Genomic DNA, 17629 nt, shown 5'->3' with positions numbered 1-17629 from the left:
AATGAATGAATAAATGAATGCCTGCCTGCAGGACGGTGTAGGGGTCAAATGAGGTGATGGGTTTGAAAATGCTGGGAAACTGCCGACAACAAGGCACAGGCGCGCTGATGCCGTTACGTCTCCCCGCAGGTGGAACTCCCAGGGAGACAGATGGGAAGAATGTGCCGGGCAGTAATGTTATTTTTCAATGCATGTCTTGTTGGAAGATCTCAACATGTCTTGAAGACCAAGAGGACATTTTCCTCCAGAAATCCAAGCAACTTTGGTTTTCTTTGCCAAACTAATTCATCATTATGACGGTCACTGGTTTGAACCCTCATCATATGGTTCTGTCCTAAAGCCCATGGTCTCTCTCTCCTCACACAAGTCAGCGATGACTTGCCTGTGGCATGGGCGTGGATCAAGGTTTAGAATGAGTCGGTAATAGCCTTCTTCTGTATACACCTCAGTCCTGAACCGTCCTTCTCAACAGCAAATAATTCCTTCTGATGCGCTTTCTAGCTTTTAGGACAGAAAGGTATTATAGGGCTAGGCAAGCAGACTGGAGAGGACGAGTCAGCGGGTCCCCATGTCAGCAAGCTACGTGATCCTGCAGGCACTGTGGGGTCTCCTTTTGGGCACGGCTGGATGGCTTCTATGGTTGGTATCTGCCCCAAAAGGGTAACTCTTTCCACTGAGGGCCAAGGAAGCCCTGGATTGTTCTGCGGTTGGGGAGGGGCCCAGCCTTTGTTGGCAGCTGGTAAGGGGAAATATGAAAAGGGAAGGAAGGTGTAGATGAGGCTTATTCAAGATGCCTTACAAAGGCCTGAGACTTTTAGTCTAGTCAGCCTCCAGGAGGACAAGGTTGCCCTTCTGACACCTTCCCCTGGTAGGCTGCCCTTGGCATTGATTTTAACTTCACTGCCACTTGAGAAAAAGACAGGGTTGGAGGTATATGAAGGAAAGAACTTTCCTCCCCAAAGAACCGGGGATAGAGAAGACAGTACCTCCTGGAGACCGCTGGGGGAAGCGCGGGAAATCACAGGCCAAGGTAGGCATCACTCCCACAGACCTTAGCGTTCCTGCCCATGGAAACTTCTGGGCCTGGCCTGGCCACAGCCCCTCACTCAGCCAGAGTAGTCAGCTCTCCCAGACCCTTATCCTGTGGCACCCTGGAGGGTCTCTGACACACCATGAACAGAGGAAATCAGTATCGATGGCGTCGATGTAATGACAGCAGAGCAGTGGGACGAGGAGCGGGCCTCACAGGCAGAGGGTCAGGAGAGCAGCGTCTCCTCGTCTCTCAAGACAAGGTGACTGGGAATTGTATTTGAAGCTACCTAAAAGTGGGATTTGAGAGCCAGAATGACACGAGGATTCTTATGAAATTAGAAATTTTGAAGAATTTCTAACATTTAAAATGGGTCGGTTGGGTTTACATTAAGACTTACTGGAACTTAACTAGCAAATTTTTCAGGTGACTCGAGACGGTTAAAAACAGCATTGACGTCCACAGAAGCAATGGACAAATGAAGTGTCCATCCTAATCAGAAAGAGGTCTACACTTGCCTAAGTCCTTGCTTGACACGGCCCCTCCGTGGAGTCTCTCTTTCTCGGGCAAAGAAAACAAGCTTCATTTTAAGAACTCAATCTCTGAGAGAATTCACATTTTTAAGCAAGGTAATGCACACTCTTCTTCCCAAAAGCTTATTATGTTGTTTAAAATGCATAACGTGTGAATATTAAATCACATGAACTATAGCAAATAATACCACCCAATTGTCATGTAGATTTTTCTTCCAAGGAACAGAACTAAAAATATACACAAATACACTCAAACTACCCAGGCTACACTGAGTTCTTTTGGAATTTTTTAAAAACTTATTTTATATTTAACCCATATGCTTCTCATGTGATTTTCCTTTTTATGGAAATGCAAGTGCTGTTTTAGGCATTTGGAAGAAACGGAGTATATGATGATAAAGGAAGGGAAGAAGTATTTAATAGTTCCATTCTGAATCATGCTTGAAAGTTACTTAGAATGGCTTACGAATGAAACTCTTCCAAAACGAGCCCCATTAGAACAGAAAGAAAGCAAGCAGGACTGAATTAAAGTATCCAGTAAACATATTTTTTCATATGTTTTGAAAGAATGCACGGACTTTCAGTACCAATGAATATTGCCAGATAACCAAATAATAACCAAATAACCAAATAAGCCCTTATAGTACTTAGCTAAAAGCAAAACACAAGCTCATGGATGGCATTCCAGCAAGAAAGAAAAGGAAGTTAGAACTAGATAGAGCATTGCCTATTGCTTGGGGGTTGGGGAGAGAAAGAGAAGAAAATTAAGGTAGGAGAACCTTTATCTGTCTTTTCAGGACGGAAATGGATGGTCAAAGATAGTTACTTCAAGAGAGGGGGACCCAGGGACGGGAGACCGACCGAGGCTAGGGAGACACGGGGTCAGGCGGTGCCTTTCAACTGCCAGTGCCCTGGGCTCCCAGGAATCAGCCTTGGCGTGTCACTGCCTCTTGCATGAAGCAGCTCATCTTGCCTCCTCCACCCAGGAGACTGAGGTCCGTCCAGGAGAGCTCATGCCAGTCCTGCCATGCCCTGCTTGGCCTCCAGCTCCCAGAAGAGACTGAAGATGCGGGAGGCTGAGAGTGAGTTTAGGGAACAGACAAGGAGGTATGGTCTCCTGTTCCTCTAGTTACCCATGACTCGCTGAATAAATGAGCTTCACACCCTGTGACTAAGCTGCCTTGGAGACACTGGAAAGATCAGGTGTGGAGAAGGTCATGGGAATTCCCACTGAATGGTGTGCTACCTAGAGCCCCCTTGTTGATAAAGGCGTGCACCAGCATGGCTCAGTGAGAAAGACAGAAAGCGCACAGAAGCTGGGGGGAGGGTACCCACGCAGCCAGCACACCTGCCCTCCCTGGTTCAGAAGTAGCACGGGAGCAGCAACTTGAAGGACAGGAGGAGTGGGCGCTCTGGGAAAGCGGACAGTGTGGGTCCAAGGCAGTTCACACAAGCAGAAACACATGAAAGAGCAGAAGAGGCAGGTGAGACATGACTGTAGAAAAAGGGGCTGGCTCTGGCCAAAACTTGGGTGGGGGGATGGGAGGAGAGAGCAGGCCCAGGGGTGGGGTGACAAGCGGGGCTGGGTGGGGAAGGGGGGGAGGGAGGGGTGCTAGGCCGAGGGGAAGGGGCAGCAGGCTGTCCGAGGCCTTGCTGTCTCCAGTTGCTGATTTCTTCAGTTGTCCATTCCCTGACCTCAATCTGTACTTGTTTTTTTTTTTTTTTAAAAGATTTTATTTATTTCTCTTAGAGGGGGGGATGGAGAGAGAGCACAGGCAGACAGAATAGCAGGCAGAGGCAGAGGGAGAAGCAGGCTCCCTGCCAAGCAAGGAGCCCGACGCGGGACTTGATCCCAGGACGCTGGGATCATGACCTGAGCCGAAGGCAGCTGCTTAAGCAACTGAGCCACCCAGGCGTCCCAACAATCTGTACTTGTTTTGTGGGGTTTCCCAGTCTCCAGGGCTCAGCAGACCCTCAGTAAAGATGTGATAGAAAAACAAATAGAACGCTGCTGTTCATTGCTAACCACTGTGGACCCCGTAGATAAACACCTGTTTCCAGCTCAGAAGTGGCCAACGCAAGAAAGTGGTTTCGGGAGCCAAAAGCAAGTCCCCAGCCACTGCAGACACCTTGGTTGTAAGAAGTGATTCTTTCTTTCCCATGCACTACTTTTCTGGATACAGTGAGAATTCTCCAAACTCCAGGTGAAAGGATTTATTACCAAGGTGGCCGCCATCATGTCCTCGGGACAGAAATGTCAGATGTAAATTAGGAAATGGTTTTATAAGACATAGCCAAACACATGTTTTCCCCTTATTGGTCTTTGCATAATTCTCACTGTTCTTGGAAGGTTATAACATTGCTGGAATAGCTTTAACAGTGGATATTATTTTTAAAAGTTACCCTTGTAGAACTGTTTGAAGAGCCACCCTTCTCTTCAAAGGGATGCTGAGAGCCCAGGAGCTATTCCTCCCTACTGAGGAAGTGCCCAATCATGTCATTTTCTCAGAAACCGCTTGATTTGGTTGTGTGTGTGTGTTTAAATAACCCACAAATAAAAAACGAAAACCTAACCAAAAAGGCCACCTCCAGTGGCTTTCAGGAGATCAAACAGGATTAGGTTCCCTCTCATCTGTCACCCAAGCTCCACACTCTTTCACAGATTTTATAGAATATAAATAATGACACTCTTATAAAAAAAAAAAGGCATAAAAGCAATGATGAGAAAGTGCTATTTTGACCAGAAACCAGAAGGCCTGTTCATGTAGAAGTAATTATGGAGAGAACAGCACAGCTTAAAAAAACCAATCTGGCCGCTGCTTCTCCTCAGGCGAGAATGAGTTCGGCCCTCTTGCTGGCATCCGCAGGCAGACTCTCCACGGATGTTTTGCATGGCTAAGCACCAGACGAAAGAGAAGAGAAAGCAGTGTAAACTTTCTGCAAATTAACACCATTTAGTTGATGACACACTTTCCCCCCTCCTTTCCTCCATGCCTAGCGGTTTAGTGCGGGAGAAAGAAACGGTAATGAAAACCAGACTAGGGCACTGTTTTAACTCTTCGTAGGAGAGCACAGGTCTGGCTTTTGGCTGCATGGCACTAAGGGGGAAAAAGATCTCTTTAAATTTGGGCAACTCTTTCCTTCCAGCAGCTGCTGACCATGTGCACACAGTGGCTAACATCCCCTTCCTGGTGTCACTCGCTGAAAAACTGGTCTGCCCCTGGCCATGGTACCAGGACACGGTCACTGCCACACTCAGCTGTGGCCTCCCCACGCCCCCAGCTCCCGAAACCTGCATTCTGTATGTCTCTATGACCAACAGATAGAAAATCAACCACGGAAAGAAGCAATTGAATTCTACAAAGGAAGAGGAGGACTAAACATTTAGTTATGGAAATTCCTTGAAATCTTAAGGTGGAGGTCTTCGAAAGGAAAAAAAAAAAAAAAAAAAAAAAACCAACAAATCAGTTCTTGGGGGGAAAAAAAAAATCCCCAAATGTATCTCTTCCTTTCAGCCTGACTGAGAACTGATGTTATAGAATTTACACATCAGTGAATTTGTATAGTTGCAGCAAAATCACCAAGCCTGGGAGACCGATCAAAGTACATTGTTCTGCCAAACAAGCCAGGAGCCATCCTCAACACGAGGCAGAAGAGTCTCCATTCAGGGCAGACTCTAGCTACCCCTGGGTTATAAAATAATTCAAACAGCAGCTGCCAGCACTACTTGCTGTCTAAATAAAGAGGCAGAAGCGAAGAAGAAAAGGCATCCCAGGATAAAGGAGGCCCGCAAATGGGCTCTTTTCCTTTCTTCTCTTTGAGGGTGGGAGGGTTCTGTGAAGCCCCTTAAATAGCATAGACCCATATATTCGTTTTTCTGGAGTGAGTGTCTATAGCTGTCAGAAGATTCTCCAAGAGATCCCCGAGCCCCGGTGTGGTAAACAGTCCCCGAGCCCTCACCATCGGCGGCAGAGTTCCTTCTAGCTACAACATAAAACAGATGGTGTTTTACCCTTGTGCGGGGAAAAAAGTTCTACTATTGTAACTGGTGGGTTATTCATGCTTCAGCGGCACAGTAGTGATAAACCTCTACCACGATTTTCCATCGCAAAATGATCCTCCTGGTTCCCTACATGTACCACGGGCGGCGCTTGTAAAAGGGGCTTCGCCTACAGAGCATTTGAGGACAGTTTTACTGCATCGTTAATTAGGTATAGAACCCACAAGCTACTCTGAATAAAAACTCATTAATTAAGGATGAACCAAACGATGCTGTTTGTCCCCCTGACCATCATAAAGGCTTTCTCAGAGGAGATCTGAGGTAGAGGCTGCTTTAAAAACAACACCAAACCCCAGCGATCTGAGGGAACACCTCAACGTCAGCAACCCCGACGTCCACGCTGCCTTCGGAGGGTGGGTGCTGGGTGCGGGAGAGCGGACGGTGGGTGCTGGGTGCGGGGCGCGGGGCACAGGGAAGCGGACGGTGGGTGCTGGGCGCGGGGCAGCGGTGCGGCAGGGTCACAGTTCACAGACTGCACATGGGCGTTCAATCAAAACCCACCCTGCCAAGAAGCCTATCAGGAGAAAAGGTTCCAGGGGAATCTGCCCCGCATTGGCGTCCTTCCCCAGACGGTCTGGGACACTGGCCTCCAGACGCTGCCCCAGGAACAGGCCTCTTGTCTCCGAAGCAAGAGACACACCAGGAGCATCACTTACCAGAGGCAGGCGGCGGGTCACCGGGGGCGCTCCCGGACCCGGGGCCTCCCCTCGCGGCTCCGGGAAGCCGGGCGTCCGCCCCGTCGGCGGGCTGGTCCGCCCCGTCCGCGGCGTCCTGGGGCGGGAGGCCCATGCCGTAGGCACACTGGGGCCAGGGGCCGCTGCTCGCCGAAGCCAGGAGGGGGTGCCGAGCCTCCCCGGCCAGGTTTCCGCAGTTTGCGCAGCCATCGGCCGAGCTGGCGCTGGCTGCCCAGGGCGGGCAGTGGCCGCCCTCCACTTCTTTTTGCAAGTACTTTTCGGAGGCCACGGGAGTCCAGTCAGTCCTGCCCAGGGGCTCTGCGAAGTGGCCGCTCTCAGAATCGGCCAGGCAGTCTGTCCCAGTGAAGCACTGGCTTAAACTGTCATTCTCCCCCACCTCCAGGGGCTCGGGGAAAGGCGGGGTGGACTTGCTCCCAGGCTGGGTGAGGAACAGCAAAGAAGAGTCTGGGGTCTGGGAGGGCCTGTCCACATACTCGTCTTCCATGGGAATCTGTCGGAAGGGGTCCCCCTCGATCTCGCTGACCAGGGTGAGCATCCCGGCCTCCTGGCCTTGTGCACCAGGCCCGCCGCCTGCACACGCCGCCGCACAGAGACTGCCACCGTCGGGACAGCACAGATCTTCAGAGAACATCTTCTCTTCCAGAGTCAGCAGTAAGACACCATCACAAATTTCACGCTGACTAGAGGCCTCCCTAGGAGTGCTGCTGAAATTGTTGCCTGAGGACTCCTGCTGAGGTAAATTCAGAAGGCAGAAGTATTAATGCCCAGAGTTATTAGAACATGTTTCTGCTAAACATGCCTGGAGATGGTTTAGAGTAATTATTTCCACCACAACAAGTATAGATGGAAACCTCCTTATGGCACTTTATTTGTGTTATTTAAGATTACAGAGTCAGGGAGAACCCTGAAATAGAATATGGGAACCAGAGAATCAAACTGCATTTCAAATGAATAGCGTGTTCACACTGAAGCAAAACTCAAGTAACTTTACAACACGGTATTTTGACCATATATTCAATCTAAATTAAAAAAAAAAAAAGTAAACAAAAAAGGAACTCTAGTTAGCAGTTTTGTTTTTTTCTGTAGTACAGTTCAAACATTCTGAAACTACTTTCTGTGTATTCTGGCATTGAGGAATTGAGTAAATATATTGAGAATAACAGGAAGTTATTCTCGTCCTGTTGGAGAAGGAAGATTCATATCCAGGTAAGGGAGAGACCGAATGAATCCCGTGGTGTTGGAACTGGACCTGGAAGAATCAGATGACCTCGTGGTTTAAAATTTACATTTTAAATTCTATATATTTAAATATATATTTAAAATGTAAATATATATTTAAATATATCTATTGCCTGCGGTATCTATCTTTATACCGCAGACAATAGATCTGTGGAACATGATGGGATAATCAAAGACATTTTTAATATCACATGTGGATCAGATAATAGTTTGTATCATGATTAACTATCTTGATTTTGATACATGTACTATGGTTATATAGGAGAATGTGCTTTTTCTCAAGAAATCCACACGGAAGTATTTAAGGGTACAGGAGCATGATGTCTGTCATTCACTTTAAAATAGTCCCTGAATAAAAACACACACAGACACACTTAGAGATAGCAAACGGTACTGCACTGTGATAGTGTGAGCACTTGGTGGGTCTGAGTTTAGGGTGTGGGGGAGGTTGGGTTTTGGGGGTTTTTTGGTACTATTCCTACTGCTTTTCTATAATTTTGATTATATCAAAATGAAAAGTCACCAAAATAACTAAAGACTGGAGGGACATGGCAGCTCCTTCCTGCTTGGCACCTGTCCCAGGCAATCAAGATTGGCGCTGGAACAACAACATGAATAATTATGCTCACGGATACGATGGGGAAGGAAATACAAAGAAAAGAGCATTTACCACGGGCGCCCACTTGGGCTTTGAGGGTGGGGATCAGTCCTGGGATTCGAAGTTCCATCCCTCAAGGAAGCACCCTGTTTACAGCGGGGCTCGAGGTTTGACTGATAACAGCCACATTGGCCTAAACCATTAAAAGGGTGTTAAGGAGGCTCTTAAGATTTCAATTTACCTTATTTCCACTTAGGCGGCCGCAAGCCTCATTGACCCAGTGCCACAGATTAGCTAGAAAAACAAAGTAAGGATAAGAACTTCATATTACTTCGTCTAATTCAGTATTATCGATCACTATGCCAGCTCAATATCTCTTTAAACACGATCCTCTGAAAGTCTTTTGGGGAGAGTCCCTGCGAGTGAAAACATTTAAAAGAAAAATCAACCAATTCAAAGACTCCTCCTCCCCCACACAGAACCTTCTGATCTATGGAAAGCAAAGTATCCTCCACTACTGTTGCACGCAATTCCTCTGGGCACACTCAGAGCTGGACGCATGCCCACTCCCTTCACCACTTTCCCGTGACTAGGAGGGCAGGACGGAGCTAGGCACTGCCGGGCAATGATGAAGACACAGGCCTAGGGCACTGCCCTTCCAGGAAACCGGCTCATACGGATGTACACATGTACGACAAAGAAGAGTGCAGTCCCCGGCCGGAAGGCAGTCAGACCCCACTGAGTGCCGGGGGGCCCCAATCCTTTTCCACTATACCCTGTTGCTTCCCAGGAGAAACAGTACGTTCTGTAGCATCCACAATGCACGTCTCCATTAAGTTTTAAAAACAGAAGTGATGGGGGCATTTGGGTGGCTTAGTCGGTTTAAGCGGCTGCCTTAGGCTCGGGTCATGATCTCCTAGTCCTGGGATGGAGCTCCAGGTGGGGCTCCCTGCTCAGGGGGTAGTCTGCTTCTCCCTCTGCCTCCCCCCTGCTCATGCTCGCTCTCTCAAATAAATAACTAAATAAAATCTTAAAAAAAAAAAAAAAAAGGCAGAACTGCTTTGGCTCAGGTCATGATCCCAGGGTCCTGGGATCAAGCCCTGCATCGGGCTCTCTGCTCTGCAGGGAGCCTGCTTCCTCCTCTCTCTCTGCCTGCTTCTCTGCCTACTCGTGATCTCTGTCTCTCAAATAAATAAATAAACTCTTTATTTTTTTTAAAAAAAGCAGAACTGATGTAACTTTAAAAAAGTCAAATCTACGAACTGAAAAAAAATCTATGAGTTTCTGTTCTACAAACATAAAAGTTTCCCCCCCTCTTCCACTGACTATTTGATGCTGAATTCACTACAAACATCGAAGCAGGAGGCCATCCATGCTCCAGAAGATAATCAGGTCACGGTCTCAGCTGATGATCTGTATCCCCTGACCTTGCCCAGTTCATGTCATTTCTCTGAGTCTCTGTTTCTTCATCATGAAAGGGGAGAGAGCGGTGCCTGCCTCGTGGGGCTGCTGTGATGTCGTGAGTACATTAAGTGGGGCTGGTACAGAATAAATGTTCAATCTATGTCAGCTGTTGTTATCATCTTTGTTACTATTCTTGCTTCCTTTCTCTAGTTTTGAAATCACATAAAGTTACCCCAAGTTAAGGGAAACTTGTCGCTCTTCCCTTGTAGGGATCCGTACCAGATAATCTCAAATGATAGTAAAAAGATGACACTTGTGCACGAGGAGATATTCATAATTACTAAGCTCATCTCTCTCCTGGACGACAGCAAACATCCTCCCGACTCGTGTGTCTCCATCCAGTCTTACTGTACCCCTGAATTTCTTTTCTATCCTACAACCAGAGGGCTAGTTTTCCTTCTGTTTGCGAAGCACCAAGAGCAAACTCCCTAACCAAGCCTGGGGGGCTGCGTCATCTGGCCGCGCCTCCTCTCCTGTGTTGTCTCACGCTGGCTCTGGCTTTCCATCCAGCTGCGCAAACCTTAGCCCGTTCCAACCGGCTTTCATACTCAGCTCCTGGTCTCCTCTGGGAGGCCCTTGCTGGCCCCAAGTTGAGACGACCCCGTCATCTGCTGGTCTGCAGTTCTGCAACTTCTCTTGCAGTCCTTGGCCTCAGGCTGGGGGCTCCCTGCTGCCCTGGCCGCTTCCTCGACAAGGGCACTCACTGTGCCACTCGGTAAGGAGCTCCCAGGGCCGGTCCTGCCCCAGGGGGCCAATAAACTGGGGCCCCCCACGAATGGATAATGAAAGGGCTAACAGCTCTACATCTTGATTCAGTAACTGGTAGGCCCATTGTCCTTCTCACTGATAAGATATGGCAGGAAGAGATGATTGTAGAGACAAAAAAAAAAAATAATAATAATCAGAACTCTGTGTATCCCACATAAATAGGACACCACCAGCGAGCCTCGTCGGACCGTGCAGTTTCTAATCCCTAGTTAGCAGGTGGCTAGGGAAGTGGAGTGGCGTTAAATAAAACTACTCAATAATGAGTCAACTCTTGAACAAAAGCCATTTAACACTGCTCTCTGCTTCACACGGCCGTCTTCAAACAGCATCTTCCCTCTTTAAAAACCTCTGCCGGCCCAGGCGTACATAGCGCGCCGCTGGGGGTTAAGAGCACGAGAGGCAGGCTTCCAGAAGTCCACGCCCGGGACGCAGGAGACCTGATCACATCACAGCGAGGCGGAGGTGGACGTGCTACCCTGCGCAGCCAGAAGGGGAGAACGGATAACGACACAGCAGTGCTCCTGGAGGAGAAGAGCTGACCACAAAAGCATGACGAAATCTCTCGAGGAACCCTTTCTTTAAAATGATGCTCTTGGGGTGGCTCAGTGGGTTAAAGCCTCTGCCTTCGGCTCAGCTCATGATCTCAGGGTCCTGGGCTCGAGCCCCACATGGGGCTCCCTGCTCAGCAGGGAGCCTGTTTTTCCTGCTCTGTGCCCTCCTCCTCCTCCTGCTCGTGCTCTCTCTCTCTCTCAAATGAATAAATAAATAAAATCTTGGAAAAAATGACACTCTGTTAGTTTCATGTAAATGTCAAATACGTCGTGACGTTAAACCCATTGGTATTCCTGGATAGAGGTGACCTGCTCACACTGATGGTGCCTGACCTCCCCAACGGGAACACACAGCTTACGAGGCATCCGTGTTCCAAACCCAGCATCTTCTGTGTGCTTACACATCAACAGGCACCGCAGGTTTTTGTTTATTTCTTTGACTGGAGAACAATGAATTAGGTATAAAGGGTATTTCTTCTTAGTTTAACCGCAATCATGCAGAGATCCTTACTCAAGGGGGGTCACCAGAGGTAGTGAGAGGCACACATATCTAGAAATGTATCTCCTTTCTTTAAGCTTAATTTTCAGAAAACCAGCATGGACACAGTACCTGTTAGTGCTTTCCCTTTTTTCTTATAGTAAACACCAAAGATGACAGCGGCAACCAAAGCCACGGAGAAGAAGAGAAGCAGAATAATTAAACTCGGCAAGTAAATCAGGGGCTCTGTATTGAAAGACAATGAGAAAAAGGGGTTAAAGAGTAATTAATTCTCTATCTTCACTTTTGTTTAAAAAAAAAAAAAAAAAAACCTTTGGGGGCGCCGGGGTGGCTTAGTGGGTTAAAGCCTCTGCCTTTGGCTCAGGTCATGATCCCAGGATTCTAGGATCGAGCCCCACATGGGGCTCTATGCTCAGCGGGGAGCCTGCTTCCCCGCACCGCCCCCCCCCACCTCTGTGCCTACTTGTGATATCTGTCAAATAAATAAAACCTTTTTTAAAAAAAGAAAAAAATAACTTTCTATTCCCTCTCTTATTTTCAATGTTATCTTTTTAAATGCTCTTTCTTATAGGCTACTCTGTGTAACCCCATATCCAGAATGCTTAGATACCCTCCTATTTCCCAAAATGTCAAAATCTAAGCGTTTGATGTTCTTAGTTCATTAACCCTAGTAATCTGTGGCCTGGGTTCTTCCTGCCATGTCTCCGTTTCCAGCACTGCCATGTCGGGACCCACCTCTCACCATCTCACGCCCCTGGACAATCAGCCTCCACCATGAACTGTCAACTCTGTTAGGCTCAGGTTAACTTGATCTACAAAATGTGCCATGTAAACCGCTAGCTATATTCTAACTCTGGTTGGTGACCCAAATCTCCCACAAACACCCTGACTGGGCCCTCCACAATCCTGCCACACTGGGGTATTTTAATTCATGTTTGTAGCTCCATTTCTGTTCTTTCTTTCTTTCTTTCTTTCTTTCTTTTTTTTTGTATATATATATATATACTTTATTAGTTATCCACTTCAGAGTGGAAATTTCCAAATAAACAACATATCTGGAGTTAAAATACTGATAAAAGTGACCATGGATTAAATGGGATGATGAGGGACCTGTGAACCCCTTCAGACAAAGCATGTAGTTCAGGAGAAATCTAGAATTGCTGACTAGACCGGGCACAGCTACAGCCAACCCACTCTGTTTAAACGTACCTCTTGGTGGCTTTGCAGATGGCAGAGAAGAACTACAAACCACATCTGACTTATCAGTCCCGTGATGTGCTTCTGTCTCTCCAAGAACGCTACAGCTGTGGAGGTAAAGGTAGTCAACTGCTTTGCTTTTCTAATCTTGCTTAAAAGAAAAGAAAAGAAAAGAAAAGAAAAAAAGAAAAGAAAACATGGCACAAAGGGCTCTACTCTGCTAGATTGCTAGCTTCCCCAGGAGAACTGAGAGGTCTTCCTGCATGTTTGAATCCTCGGTGTCTGTCTACACGTGGACCAATGAATAAGCAAAAGTAACCACTACCAGGGTTCTCCAAAAACCACTCTGACACTATGATCCAAAAGAGAGTACACTTGTGTCTTCAGTGAAGAAGATGCCAAGTGCTTCAGCTGCCTTTGTCTGAGTGATAAACTTTGGACGAAAGCTCTTCTGAAGCTGAAAACACAAAAAATCTTTTTAACATAAAACCTGGATAAATGGATCAGAAAATAAATATCTAATGATAATTAATATATTCCTGGTGGGGAACACCTGGGTGGCTCCATTGGTTAAACATCTGACTCTTGATTTTAGCTCAGGTCATGAACACAGGGTAGTTGAGATCGAGCCCCATGTCAGGCTCTGCACTCAGCAGGGAGTCTGCTCAAAGATTTTCTCTCTCCCTCCCCCTTAGCCCCTCCCCCCCTTTAAAATAAATACATAAATACATCTTTAAAAAATATATTGGGACTATATTAGTATTTAATAATAAGCATGCAATGGAAGGACCCAAAAATTCCACTATAAATATAATTCCACATATAATTCCACTATATATACATATTATGTATATATATGTATATACACACACACTCACATTAAGTGTGAAACCCAGTATATAGATGAGATGATTCATTGCAGAATTAGTTCTTACCACAACAGACTAGATGCTACTGGAACGACTACCTACAGGGAATTTATTAAGTAAATTATTATTAAGTAAAACTACGGTATGTCTCTATGTACATCCCTACCAAAATAAATTATGGTACAAACCAAGAGTTGGCAGCAAAAGTTTTCTAAGCTACAAGAAGCCACAAAGATCTAAGTGAACAAATATGGAATGAGCTTCCTTTAGCATATATTATGTTAAAAAACCCAAAGTGTTGAGAATATGCAAACATTTCCATAAAAGGAGGCTTCTATATGCGCACACACTACACACACACACACACACACACACACACACACGTTTCTGGACCAATAAACTGGTGGCGCGGTGGGAGTGTCGAGTGAAGGATAATGAACATCGTAAATCATTTTCAAGTAACTAAGGGTAGGAAAAGGACAAAAGAAGCTGCAACAGTAAGTCAAAGATTTGGTCCATCCGAATCTGAAAAGTCACACAGAGTTCCTGTTGCCCGTGAAGCTGGAGATGAGTTGGCCTGGTTGATTTTCCCCCTGCTGAACTGACAGACTTTTTCCCATTCTGAAAATGGGTTTGAGCAGAAGCCTCCCCAAACGCGATCAGTCTGGTTTCAACCTAGATGAGACAGCGCAGGTCGAGTTTCGAACTCAGCACACTCTCCTGGCTCCCCTGTTGCCACTTACTTGGTCCAGGGTTTGCATTTCTCGGTGGACGAAAAGGTGTCGGAGAAGTAGCCGACCAGGCAGGGCTTGCAAATCGTGTCCTTGTTGAGCTGCACTGTCAAAAAAACGAACGGACAAAAGAACAAGCGAAACCAACAAAGACACTTAGAGATCGGCCAGGACGATGTTCCAGAGGACCAGAGATCAGGAGTTGCCCCCTGGGCCTCTGGCCTCCATTCCCACCCTCGCCTCCTGAGGCTGATGGCTCTGGGTCCTCCTGGCTTCAGAAGGCCCCCAGACCCAGCAGGAGGTTACTGACTTACATTCAGCAAGGTAACTGACCTCAGTATCTGAGTTAGGCACTGCCCCTTGGCTGTTCAGAGCCACTGTCCTGGTCATTGAGCCTCTTTCCCAGCTGGGACACCTGCTATCCCCCGTGTTTTCACCAGGCACCTGTCTGCCCTCCCCTTTCAGCCTTTTGAGTTTATATCAGTCAGTTTCTGTCCTTTTCCCACCTTTAAGGCAAACTTCCTGTCCCGACTCCTTCTGACCAGATAAATGTTACCAGTCCGAACACAAGAGTGACTGTAACACACTTTTCTCAAACAAAACCATTAACAAAAACAACCCCCCCCCAATAAACCCCTATAAATCTCTCTCTTAAATCAAGAGTTGGCAGCAAATGTTTTCTAGAAAGGGCCATATGATAAATATTTCAGGTTTTGCGGGCCCTCTGATCTCTGCTGTAATTACTTGCAGCATGAGAGATAATAGGCAAACAAAGAGACGTGCCTGTGTTCCACTAACACTCTATTTACATCAACACAAGGGTAGAATGGATTTTGGACCCCTGCCCCAAGCCACGGCAGTGAGAGCAGGAATTGATCCTGGTTAGGAAGCTTTCTCCAGCACTCTCACCTTCCTCATCAACTCCATTATCAAAAGAGGACATGTCTCCAATTTCCTACGTCTATGAGCCTCGCTGCAACTGACATGTGATGGCCCTTTGGTAATTCCAATAAAGAAGAACATTGGCTTCCACGTGGTATCATAATCAGGCAATTGACTCGTGCCCAAACCACAATTTACTCTTGAAATTAGTAGCGCCTCTGTGATTTATTGTCATAACTAAAACACTAAAATAAGGAATTACATTTTCTTGGTCCAAAGTCAAAAATGGGAAGTGCATTCTAGATTTCTGCAATTGCCTCAGTAAGCAGGGTGCCCCCCCTCAATCCAGTAATCTGAGTCGCCTTGTAATGATCTTCACAAAAGCCCAGTTAACATCTAGCTGCTCACATGAATTCAAACAGCTTTTTACAATATTAACACACTCTAGAAGAGTAACCCCTAAAAACAAAGCAACTTCCTAAGGAGCCACGAGTTACATGTAGGTTTAAGGGCATTAAATCCATGCACTTAAGTTCCCATTAACTCTTTGAAGCACTGACCTGCCAGGGGCATCCTGCAGGTTCTCCTTTCCCGTTCCCCCTGACGCAATCACCCTGTTCCCATTTTACAAAGAAGGCACGCTGCTTATCCACTCCAAATCCTGCTATGTCAAAAAAACAAACAAACAAACAAACAAAACCCCCCAAAACAAAAAACCAAACCAAACAAAAAAACCCCAAAACCAAACCAAACAAAACAAAACCCATAACAAATCAAAATACTGCTAAGAGCAAAGCTCCTGTGATTCAGAGCACTACGATACGGAAAGGCTCTTAGCCTTGTCTTAGAGTCAAATTCATAAGGAAGTTGGCTGTCATCAGGAGATTTATTTTAATAATTAAAAAATCAGGAGGCGCCTGGATGGCTCAGTTGGTTAAGCATTGGACTCCTGATTTTGGCTCAGATCGTGATCTCAGGGTCATGAGATGGAGCCCCAAGCCAGGCTCTGCCCTCAGCTGGGAGTCTACTTGAAAATTCACTCTCTCAGCTCCTCTCCCCCAATCCTCTCTCTCTCTCTCTCTTTAAAAAAAAAAAAAAAAAAATCAAGTCAGACTTTTCCCAAGAGAAAGCTCATCTGGTTTGGTTGATACATTTGGTAATAAGGACTGACGGGACCAGTGAGACTCTGACAGACATTTTCCTCCGTACGAATTTAAATGAATACTATCTTAATTCTCCTACCCCTGGCCAAGTCTTTTGGGTTAAAACAAGATGCCTCTAAGTGAAAGATTAACAGGTATGGATAATCATTTGTTACACCTTGAAAAAAACCACTTGGGGTACTTTCCAGAAATCAGGAAGGTAAAGAACTCTAAGAACTACTTTTCTGGCAAAAAGATATCTCTTTCTTTACTCTTAACAAAACTGAGAACACAACTGAGTTCTTAACTGAGAGATGATTAAAAACAGCTATTAGGGCACCTGGGTGCCTCAGTCATTAAGCATCTGCCTGGGGCTCAGGTCATGATCCTGGGTCCTGGGGTTGAGCCCCATGTTGGGCTCCCTGCTCAGCCGGAGGCTTGCTTCTCCCTCTTTCACTCCCCCAGCTTGTGTTCCCTCTCTCGCTATGTCTCTCACTGTCAAATAAATAAAATCTTCAAAATCAAAAAAATTAAAAATTAAAAAATAAAAACAGCTTCTGATGTCACACCACTGTGTTCTGGACATGTAACTCAGAAAGTGTTGAAAGAACTGACGCACACTCCTCTACCAGAAGGCTTCCTTAGCCATTCAGTTATTTATGTGAGCGAGTTTCTCAGCATTTAGTGCAAACAGAATTAATGTTGAAATCTGTTACATTTTAGCAATAAATAATATTCAACCATGAATATATGAATCAGGAAAGAACATTCAATATTAAGTTCATAAAGCTTTTACAACTATAATATAGCAAAATATAGCACTTTTTGACAATCCTGTAATAACTGTAAAACAACTTAGTCTGGAAGTGTTTTAACTCTTAGAACCTTGAATCACAGGAAATTTTTTAAAATTACGATCCCAAACGGGTGCATAATTTTGATGTGAAAGTGCATGAAAAGGTGATTAGTAAAAGCCCTCCAAGCATAAAACCCATTAGGGTAAAATTCTCTGGGGAAGGTGAAATGGATACAAATCCAAGGAGGGACGAGACTGCACAAATCTTGCAACGGTGAAGGACGATGAGTGCATTTTAACAAGGATGATGGTGTTATCAAATTGCTACGGTGTTTGGATCCCGCCGAATTCCATTTTTAAAAGTGTTACTGCTGTTAAAATTCCTTGGAAACGAATTCCTTAGCAACTCTTTAAGTTGGCAATAAAAAACGTTAGCTGCCGACTTAAAAATCTGCCAGGGGCGCACGGCTCTTCAGAATTCTTCCAAGGGGGTGGGGGGCATGTGTGTGCCAGTTAAAAAAAAAAAAAAAAAAAAAGTCTGAGGCCCCCTGCATTACCCCTGCCCGCCTAAGGGG

At 46.0% G+C, this 17629-nt stretch overlaps 1 protein-coding gene across 6 annotated transcripts in view; it reads right to left on the bottom strand.

Annotated features, from left to right (window-relative positions):
- The window catches only part of TNFRSF11A (TNF receptor superfamily member 11a), a 55755-nt gene that overhangs the window by 11561 nt on the left and 26565 nt on the right, over window positions 1-17629 (bottom strand). For 3 of the 6 annotated variants that reach the window (XR_006602159.1, XR_006602160.1, XM_045065693.1), the window contains exons 5-9: window positions 14247-14340; window positions 12647-12741; window positions 11549-11662; window positions 8397-8449; window positions 6280-7048 (exon numbers count right to left, since the gene is read on the bottom strand). Coding sequence is in view for 4 of the 6 variants with exons in the window: in XM_045065693.1 (XP_044921628.1) it covers window positions 6280-7048; window positions 8397-8449; window positions 11549-11662; window positions 12647-12741; window positions 14247-14340 (1125 nt within the window). In the remaining 2 variants the exon portion in view is untranslated. Of the gene's footprint in view, window positions 1-6279; window positions 7049-8396; window positions 8450-11548; window positions 11663-12646; window positions 12742-14246; window positions 14341-15676; window positions 16655-17629 lie in introns of those variants that run through there. The other 3 variants (XM_013052770.2, XM_045065694.1, XM_013052771.2) reach the window with 3 other exon arrangements.

Source organism: Mustela putorius, unplaced genomic scaffold (assembly GCF_011764305.1).
Source record: "Mustela putorius furo isolate JIRA1106 unplaced genomic scaffold, ASM1176430v1.1 tig00003858_pilon_pilon_pilon, whole genome shotgun sequence".
Classification (NCBI taxonomy): domain Eukaryota; kingdom Metazoa; phylum Chordata; class Mammalia; order Carnivora; family Mustelidae; genus Mustela; species Mustela putorius.
Note: the sequence above shows the minus strand (reverse complement) of the source record. Positions and strands in the feature narration are given on the sequence as shown.